The sequence below is a fragment of the Salvelinus fontinalis genome, chromosome 32, assembly GCF_029448725.1.
Source record: "Salvelinus fontinalis isolate EN_2023a chromosome 32, ASM2944872v1, whole genome shotgun sequence".
NCBI lineage: Eukaryota > Metazoa > Chordata > Actinopteri > Salmoniformes > Salmonidae > Salvelinus > Salvelinus fontinalis.
The window spans coordinates 26,663,434-26,673,947 of NC_074696.1; the positions used below are offsets into that span (position 1 = coordinate 26,663,434).

At 40.8% G+C, this 10,514-nt stretch overlaps 1 protein-coding gene across 2 annotated transcripts; it reads right to left on the reverse strand.

Annotated features, from left to right (window-relative positions):
• Nucleotides 1-3,709: 3,709 nt before the first annotated feature.
• Nucleotides 3,710-9,207, reverse strand: LOC129830996 (protein cappuccino-like). 2 transcript variants are annotated; one of them, XM_055893945.1, is made up of 8 exons: nucleotides 9,100-9,207; nucleotides 8,157-8,221; nucleotides 7,959-7,985; nucleotides 7,608-7,640; nucleotides 7,403-7,438; nucleotides 6,044-6,073; nucleotides 5,888-5,911; nucleotides 3,710-4,841 (listed from the first exon to the last, which is right to left on the reverse strand). In XM_055893945.1, exons 1-8 carry the CDS (start codon nucleotides 9,108-9,110, stop codon nucleotides 4,756-4,758), a joined length of 312 nt encoding a protein of 103 aa, XP_055749920.1. In that variant the 5' UTR covers nucleotides 9,111-9,207; the 3' UTR covers nucleotides 3,710-4,755. The 2 variants fall into 2 exon arrangements, with proteins under 2 accessions (XP_055749920.1, XP_055749918.1); XM_055893943.1 differs by having other exon boundaries at nucleotides 3,710-4,970.
• Between the last annotated feature and the right edge of the window lie 1,307 nt (nucleotides 9,208-10,514).

Consider the following 10,514-nt stretch of genomic DNA (forward strand, 5'->3'; position numbering starts at 1 on the left):
TCGTGTTTGGAGGACAAAGAATGCTGAGTTGCATCCAAAGAACACCATACCTACTGTGAAGCATGGGGGTGTAAACATCATGCTTTGGGGCTGTTTTTCTGCAAAGGGACCAGGACGACTGATCCGTGTAAAGGAAAGAATGAATGGGGCCATGTATCGTGAGATTTTGAGTGAAAACCTCCTTCCATCAGCAAGGGCATTGAAGATGAAACGTGGCTGGGTCTTTCAGCATGACAATGATCCCAAACACACCGCCCGGGCAATGAAGGAGTGGCTTCGTAAGAAGCATTTCAAGGTCCTGGAGTGGCCTAGCCAGTCTCCAGATCTCAACCCCATAGAAAATCTTTAGAGGGAGTTGAAAGTCCGTGTTTCCCAGCAACAGCCCCAAAACATCACTGCTCTCTCTAGAGGAGATCTGCATGGAGGAATGGGCCAAAATACCAGCAACAGTGTGTGAAAACCTTGTGAAGACTTACAGAAAACGTTTGACCTCTGTCATTGCCAACAAAGGATATATAACAAAGTATTGAGATAAACTTTTGTTATTGACCAAATACTTATTTTCCAGCATAATTTGCAAATAAAATCATTAAAAATCCTACAATGTGATTTTCTGGATTTTTTTTCTCATTTTGTCTGTCATAGTTGAAGTGTACCTATGATGAAAATTACAGGCCTCTCTCATCTTTTTAAGTGGGAGAACTTGCACAATTGGTGGCTGACTAAATACTTTTTTGTCCCACTGTATAAGCTTTTGTACCTGATTCCTCCAGCATCTTCACAAGGTCCTTTGCTGTTGTTCTGGGATTGATTTGCACTTTTCACACCAAAATATGTTCATCTCTAGGAGACAGAACGCGTCTCCTTCCTAAGCGGAACGACAGCTGCGTGGTCCCATGGTGTTTATGCTTGCGTACTATTGTTTGTACAGATGAACGTGGTACCTTCAGGCGTTTGGAAATTGCTTCCAAGGATGAACCAAACTTGTGGAGGTCTACAAATTGTTTTGTAAGGTCTTGGCGGATTTATTTCGATTTTTCCATGATGTCAAGCAAAGAGGCACTGAATTTGAATGTAGGCCTTGAAATACATCCACAGGTACACCTCCAATTTACTCAAATGATGTAAATTAGCCTATCAGATGCTTCTAAAGCCATGACATAATTTTCTGGAATTTTCCAAGTTGTTTAAAGGCACAGTCAACTTAGTGTATGTAAACTTCTGTCCCACTGGAATTTTGATACAGTGAATTATAAGTGAAATAATCTGTCTGTAAACAATTGTTGGAAAAATGACTCATACACAAAGTAGATGTCCTAACCGACTTGCCAAAACGATATTTTGTTAACAAGAATTTGGTGGATCGGTTGAAAAACAAATTTGAATGACTCCAACCTAAGTGTATGTAAACTTCCGACTTCAACACTATACAAAAGTATGTGGACACCCCTTCAAATTAGGAGATGTGGCTATTTCATTGCTGACAGGTGTATAAAATTGAGCACACAGCGATGCAATCTCCATAGACAAACATTGGCAGTAGAATGGGCATACTGAAGAGCTCATTGACTTTCATCGTGGCACTGTCGTAGGATGCCACCTTCCAACAAGTCCGTTTGTCAAATTTCTGCCCTACTAGAGCTGCACCGGTCAACTGTAAGTGCTGTAATTGTGAAGTGGAAACGTCTAGGAGCAACAACGGCTCAGCCATGAAGTGGTAGGCCACACAAGCTCACAGAACGGGACCGCCGAGTACTGAAACGCATAGCGCGTAAAAATGTGTCCTCGGTTGCAACACTCACTACCGAGTTCCAAACTGCCTCTGGAAGCAATGTCAGCACAAGAACTGTTCGTCGGGAGCTTCAGGAAATGGATTCCATGGCCGAACAGCCGCACACAAGCCTAAGATCACCATGCGCAATACCAAGTGTCGGCTGAAGTGATGTAAAGCTCACTGCCATTGGACTCTGAAGCTGTGCAAACTTGTTCTCTGGAGTGATGAATCACGCTTCACCATCTGGCAGTTCGGTGGACGAATCTGGGTTTGGCGGATGTCAGGATAATGCTACCTGCCCAAATGCATAGTACCAACTGTACAGTTTGGTGTAGGAGGAATAATGATCTGGGAATGTTTTTCATGGTTCGGGCTAGGCCCCTTAGTTCCAGTGAAGGGAAATCTTAATGCTACAGTATAAAATTACATTCTAGACGATTCCTTGCTTCCAACTTTGTTGCAACAGTTTGGGGAAGGCCCTTTCCTGTTTCAGCATGACAGTGCCCCCGTGCACAAAGCGAGGTCCATACATAAATGGTTTGTCAAGATCGGTGTGGAAGAACTTGACTGGCCTGCATATAGCCCTGAAGTCAACCCCATCGAACACCTTTGGGATTAATTGGAATGCCAACTGCGAGCCAGGCCTAATTGCCCAACATCAGTGCCCAACCTCACTAATGCTCTTGAGGCTGAATGGAAGCAAGTCCCCACAGCAATGTTTTAACATCTAGTGGAAAGCCTTCCCAGAAGAGTAGAGGCTGTTATAGCAGCAAAGAAGGGACCAACTCAATATTAATACCCATGATTTTGCAATGAGATGTTTGACGAGCAGGTGTCCACATACTTTTACTCATGTAGTGTATGTGGTTATGTTCACGCCAGCGGAACAGAGCAGGAGTTAAAGACTTCAGTGACACTACACATGATTATTGCATTTCCATTTTCATTGGTGTGTTGCACTTGCATTCAGTAGCGTTTTTATGAATCACATGTTTATGCACAGTATTGACGTCAAACGGAAGAACCAAGGACATGGATGGTTCCTGATGTTGTGAGATTCTTTCTAGTGTTTACAGAACAGCTGGTGCTGTGAGATTAGGATATCAGGACCTGCTTAGACAAAGCAACTGTAACAGCAGAGCAAAGGAATTGCAATATATGGGAAAATGAATGGCTGCAGTATTGCTGCTATAATGAGTACATGATGCATGGAATGCTAAGGCATAAATGTATGAAAGTGTGTATTCTTATTAAACATGTATGTAGTTCTGTCCTTTATGCTGTACTTGTCTATTCATGTTATGCATTATGTCATGTTTTATGCTTTGTGTGGACCCCAGGAAGAGTAGCTGCTGCTTTAGCAGTACCTGATGGGGATCCTAATAAAATACCAAATTGTAAAATGTATTCATTAGTGGTTACCTTGAAAAAAAGTGTGTGCTAGAGGAATACTACGCTGGAGAGAAGCACAAGGCTCATGTTGGCACCAAGACTCCAGGATTGGTATTCAGAACACAGGGAGCTTCAGGTCAGAAACAGAGAGCAGTGTGCACAGCCCCATTGTAAACACCAAAAGTACTATTTACTATATATACTAAGATGTTACATGGAAAATGGTAATAACACAAATAACCTATTATTTTCTTTGTACTTATTTTCTTTGTACTTACATCCTCATATTTGCATGTCTAATTTCCAATTCCAGATAACCTTTCTTGAAACAGTTAGAAATGATTTAAAGTAGAACACAGTTATCTAGCTTTTACAAGTTAACCAGAATAATACATTTTGAAATGCCAGCAAATCAAGGCCCTTCATTATAAACAAAAAATAATTTTTGTTATTTAGGAATGTATTGTCAATTCATTATTAGTATTATTATTATTCATTTTTAACAATCCGGCACGGTTCAAGGATGGAAAACAGTCAGAAATATCACTTTGCTCAAAGAGGTTTATTTAGAAAGATATGATGTAAGAAACAGAGGTTGACACTTAAACATGTTTTGAAATTGATATTCATCAAACATGTTTCATACATAATGTGTTGAATACTGTGTGTATAAAAATGATGATTAGAAAAAAGAAACAAACACTTTTGATTGAAACACTGGTTTTGTGTTCGAGAGCAGGGTTGTTTTGAAAGATTATGCACTAAAAGATATGCTGACTGAGGACAGTATAACAGTCTTTGGGTAGGCAGCACCAGTCAAAGGTATCCTCATCAACTCTGAGAGAAATTATGGGATTTCTTTAGCCTTTTTCTGTGAAGAATATCTAGTCTTTTCACTTTAGCTAACAACAGTTTGTATTGCTAGTTCGTAACTCCATATTTCCACCAACTGGCTCATGATCAAAATAGCAAGAGTCTCTCTAAAGGCACTGACACACCGGCAGCATTTGCCAGCCGAGAGTACTTAGCACCTCTGAACAGAGTGCCAGCTGTAATTTGCAAACCGAGTGCAAACCACGCGAGAATGTTGGCAGTCAGACGCCCACCGGCAAGTGGTCCATAAAACACACCACGCCGAACGAACGGCGATCAACATTTGGTGCGGTGTGTGCGCTCATTTAGAAATGGAGGTATTTTCATGGGAGTGAGGTCCTTGCTATTTTGAAACAGGTGGTGAATTTAGAGCATTTTCAGTGGCTCTTAAGGTCAAGGTCAGTTATGATATTTGGCCTGGTTTTATGTCATCACAATACATTGTTCATTTAATCCTACATTTTATTCACAGAGAAATGCCCATGAGTTTGTATTGAACATACCACTGAGTTTTTTCCACAGACGTTACAGTAAACAACATGTCATGTCTTGCTGACTGTTCTGCTGCTCAAGATACATCAAAGCAGCTTCATCATATGAGTACGGTTCTGTACACCTTCATATTATGGCATATACAGTAATAGGATACAATATGTTTCTTCTTCTATGCAATTAACTAAAAGTAAATGTTTGCCTCTGTGTGTCTTTTTGGCATTTCACTGCTGACGGCGGGAGGGTCGTGACCTCCTCTTTTGTTGTGGGGCCTTTCTCCGGTTCCCACCTGCTGGCCCAACTAACTTTCCTGAGTTTTGTTGTGGAGCAGGAGTAGGAGTAGGAGGAGGAGGAGGAGGAGGAGGAGGAGGAGGAGGAGGAGGAGGAGGAGGAGGAGGAACATTTATTTTTTTCAGACCTTCATCTGAGCTTTCATCCTCTGAAAGATAAGGAAATGTTAAACTTAATTGTGGAACATGACACACATTTGATTGGTTCAATATTCATAATTTTTGTCCACTTAAAATATCTGGAATGATTCATGTGAGGTATTTATGATTTGTGTTGAAAAGGTGTGTGTGTGAGTGTGTTTCTCGTCCCCACAAGGATAGTAAAACATGGAAAAAGGCTATTTTAGGCTTAGGGGTTAGGTTTAGGGTTATGGGTTAGGGAAATTAGGATTTTGAATGGGAATCAATTGTTTGAGCCCCACAAGGATAGCAAAACAAACATATGTGTGTGTGTGTGTGTGTGTGTGTGTGTGTGTGTGTGTGTGTGTGTGTGTGTGTGTGTGTGTGTGTGTGTGTGTGTGTGTGTGTGTGTGTGTGTGTGTGTGTGTGTGTGTGTGTGTGTGTGTGTGTGTGTGTGTGTGTGTGTGTGTGTGTGTGTGTGAGAGAGAGAGTGTCTGCCACCTCTGGTCTTTTGGCACTCTCACCCCTCTTCAAATAGTATTTTAATTAATCCCACAGCACCCCCCTCCCTCCCTCGCACCCCCTCCTCATGCCCAACCCACTAAGACTCACACTTGACTTCTTCCTCGTTACTAGCTCTGACTTTGCTAATAACTACTTTGTTGAGGAAAACTGTACTTCCTATGCCTGTGATACGTGGTTGTGACCACCTTGCTATCTTAAGATGAATGCACTAACTGTAAGTCGCTCTGGATAAGAGCGTCTGCTAAAATACTTAAAATAAACAATTTTTAAAAAGTGTGTGTGTGTGTGTGTGTGTGTGTGTGTGTGTGTGTGTGTGTGTGTGTGTGTGTGTGTGTGTGTGTGTGTGTGTGTGTGTGTGTGTGTGTGTGTGTGTGTGTGTGTGTGTGTGTGTGCGCGCCCCTGTTTGAATATGGTCTCTTACCCTCCTGGTCCTCAACACTGTTTGCTGCAACACATATAATAAGTAATGAAAGCACATTCATATAAATGTTATTTTTTTCTCCCCCAGGCATACATTTGTGACTAAATGGAACCCATAGGTCTACGGGTTATATTCCTACACATAAAGGATACCTACCAGGTCCAGTGACCCCATTAGGTTTAGGAGCTGTAGTAGGGAGAGAAATTATGAACATATACTTTAGATATCCACACAATTACTTTTATTTGTTCATTCATAATTGTTATTATATCAGTATTCTTTCAATGGTTTTATTGTGAATACAGAATGACATAAACTCATCATCTTGTCTAACCTCTACACTTGTGCTGCTTACATCTAAGATGAGACATGTTGACATGTTACAGAGCAAGGCATACATTTTCTGTCTAAATGATGTTTTGTTTCTTTTAAAGACATCATATTTTATTGTGTTTAATCTTGTGCTTTTTGACAAACTGTAATTATACTGCATCAGATCATTAAAAAAGCCCCTACCAGCAATCCCTCACTGTAATACTGTGACATATCTATAAAGAAATTGCAGAAAAACTGCATCATAAAAAACAGTATCACCAGCTATATTGTCTCATTTATGGATTCAACATTTATGGATTGCGTTATTGTCTGCCATCAAGCTTCACTATACAGAGGAAATGTTGCAGGATACAAGAATTACCACTAGATGGCGATGCAGGACAAAAGGTTCCAGGATCTCTCCTGTTTTGGGCGTTTCTAATGAGTCTGGTTAAGTTAAGGGTTAAAGGTCAGTTTTTGATTTGGGCTAGTTGGTCTGTTTAGCCCTTCCATAGCTCACTTCCAGTGGGAAAATATATATATATATTTGTTCCTGTGACAGTGACTCCAATCTACACCTAGAGACAGTGAAATCTCTGTTTTTTTCTCAGGAACACTCCAGAATGTCCATGCACAGAACAGAACCTCAATTTCTCGCAAGAGCAGGCTGTCACAAAGTTGACAGGCAGTATGTTATAGAACTAGTCATTTAACATCACATCTTTGGCATAGATTTGAAGATTAACATTTTAATTTTTTCAGCTAATTTTAACTTTCAGTGGGCATGGCTTACCTGTTTATGCTAGACACACTCAAGAGTCGACATAGTTACACCACTATTGTAGCTTCCTCCCGCTTTCTTGAGAAAATGTATTTATTTGACTTTCAAATAACCAGTCTCGACACCTGCCTGGGTTTACGAACAAGTGTGCCCAGTCTCATGTCACATAGTAATGGGGGGGTCTGTGATTCAACAGACAAACAACCATCTGACCTGGGTTAGTCAAGACTACAAGACCCACCTTTATTTAGAGAGGATCAGAGGCTTCGTCCCAGTAATCCACTCTCTTCCTGAAGTGTGCACTCGCACTCTCCCTTCCAGAGTTTGCCCCATGCCTAGACCTTCCCCTCTCCCATAGGTAGGACACCACCCCCCCCCCCCCCCCACACACACACACACACACTTTCTGCTGTGCTCACCGTTAGGCTGATCCGAGGAGATGGCATTTATGCTCTCTGTGGAAAAAGCAGAGATTACCATTATGAACGGGTATATAGACCACAGATTGATTACCGTTATGAATCGGTATATAGAACACATATAGACCACAGATTATGGATTAGACTACAGGCATATTGAGCACTGGTTGTAAAGAGTCAGCCAATGAGGTGATGATGCTCTTACCAGTTGGAGCTTCCTCCGAGGTTGAGTCCTTATCTGTTTGTGACAAAAGGGAGTGTGGTTCAGAATTCAATTAGCAATGGGCCTTTCTTTAAATAGTCTATTCATAAAATTTAGATTCAGACAACTTTAATGTCCTTAAAGAGGCAATTCATTTTGCAGCAATCACGATACATACAGACAAAGTCACATTTTTAAAACAACAGATCAAAATAGCAATGGATATTTACAAGCAAGTAGGCTGAGTAAGTGCAGTGCAATTTCAATATACAAATGACTGAATAAAAATGATTTTCAAAGTCACATAAAGGTCAACATAGGAGTTAGGCAAAATCAGAACATTTCTCAGAATACCTGTGGACATGGCTTGGGCAGCATGATCTGAAAGTGTCACACAGAGACACATATAAGCACACATTGTAACCACCATTCACAGATACTGTTAGTAACTCATTAATAACAGTTAATAACTACTTTATGCTAATGTTACTGTACATGCTGTTTGATTCAGCATCTGTTTTTCTGTATTCAATCATAATTGCCAACACTTACCGTTATTAGTATCGAAGTCAGCTTGTACTAGCAGAACTGCCAGAGAGCAGAAGATGAGAAAATTCCTGGAAACAGAAATTAAAAATTGAATTTAAAAAACAATGCTTATTGCAGACTAGTTAAAGAAGCAATGGCCTCGACACAGCTGCCTTCTCTGTTTCAGGCTCTTTGACTTTATGCCTGTCTCAGTCATTTTATGACCACCTGTTATTCTGAATTCTAATTTCCAATCACACACCAAATCCTTGTAAGCAACAGGCTGCTTTGGGAATATTTTAGTTAAGGTGCCAACCGAAGAATCTCTGAAATTATCCACAATTTATTCCCATTGACCTGAGTGGTTCTTTAACCAGTGTATGGCATGGCCATTGTAAAATACCTAAGCCATCCTAATGTGGGGTTTTAAATCCACTTTCTATTGAAAAGCCTGGAACCAAAAAAAATCTAAATTGTGAAGGTATAGTGGTATCAAAAAGAGGTAAAGTGTGTAAAAAATAAATACATGTATTTTTTATTTAACTAGGCAAGTCAGTTAAGAACAAATTCTTATTTACAATGACAGCCTAGGAACAGTGGGTTAACTGCCTTGTTCAGGGACAGAACGACACATTTTTACCTTGTCCGCTCGTGGATTCGATCTAGCAACCTTTCGGTTACTAGCCCAACCATCTAACCACTAGGCTACCTGCCGCCCCAGTTATGTGATAATCATTCAAATTAAATATGTAAACTAAAAAAAACAACACTCAGTCTGCTCAATTCTGAAATTTTGCCCAATTATTGATCTTTTGACCAATCAGAACAAATCTTTTGCCAATAATTGGTGAAAATATCATAATTGGGCTGTCTGTGTAAATGCAGCCTTAGGGTCCATGAGGACATGTCACATTCTGCATCATACACTTAACCTTATAAAAAAGAATGTTAACGATAATACACTTACCTGGTCAACATGCCTTGAGGTTAGAGTCTGGATCCTGAATCGTACAGTAGAGGCTTCAATATTGCACTTCAACTGGTCCTGACGCAGAGGATGGTGGTGGCGCTTTTATACCTTTCCCAAAGCCCATTGGAGATGGAAGGAGGAGTGGCCTGCTTATTGTGGAAAACCTGTGAAAGAAGAAAAAAACTGTGTCATACCTATTAGATTTCATTAGTTGCGTGGCTTAATGTACAGATTCATATGTCTCCTACCGACATGCATTCTCTCAAAGGAATCTTATTCCCCCAAAAGGCACATCTAAATATCACAGAAAAACTTTTGTTATATGAGGGTGTTTCTAACATCATATTTCCCTCTCTTTTCTGTGTGTGTTTTTTTATCTGAAGGAGACGTTGCACTACAGTCGCTGTAAAGTTCAGCCTCTACGCTACAGTGACTGTTTGAGGGGGTGTTGGGAACCTGTGCCAAGAAGCAAGGTTAAGGTGGAAACCAGAATGGGCTTAGGTCCCATAGGGCTCTGGTCAAAAGTATTGCACTAATAGGTAATAGGGTGCCATTTGGGACGTAGCCCTGATGATGGGAAGCTTTGAACAGCCTCTGTCCAGACCAGACTACCTGGCCAGGATTACACACACTGCTTCTCCTGAGAAATGTGTGTATTTCCTGCATTTTAGGCTAGTGGGCGGCAGCATCTCGATAAGGGGAATTCCCTGGTCCCAAATAGGGATCCTAGACTGAAATTTAAGTAAGTAAGTAAGTAATTAAGTAAGGCAAACCCGGACTAGGTGAAGGTCAGGAGGAACAGTCTGATTTTGGTCCAAAAAGTTGGTGAAATAAGGTTACAAGGGTTTGTTTCATTCAAACATAATCCCAAGGACCTAGTTTCTATAGATGGGCTTGATAGACTTAACCAAGATTGTATCAAACTTAACAACAGTCTTAGCTTGGCACAGGCAGATCTTATCCTGTGGTATTCCTCTTCAACCTCTCTACGTACAGTAGCTTATACTACACTCTTAGAAAAAAAGGTGCTATCTAGAACCGAAAAGGGTTCTTCGGCTGCCCCCATAGGAGAACCCTTTTTGGTTCCAGGTAGAAACCTTTTGGTTCCAAGTAGAACCGTTTTGGTTTCTATGTAGAACCCTTTCCACATATAGGTCTACATGGAACCCAAAAGTGTTCTATCTGGAACCAAAAAGGGTTTTACTTGGAACCAAAAAGGGTTCTCCTATGGGACAGCCGAAGAACCCTTTTGGAACCCTTTTTTCTAAGAGTGCACTTTTTAAGTGCAGTGGACGTGGAAGTAGGATCTCGCCTTACAATGCAGACTTCGTGGTCTCAGGGTAGCCTACAGTATATAGTTACTAATGTATGTAGAGTTATGGAGAAGGCCTCAGGCCCTGACTGACCTAAGG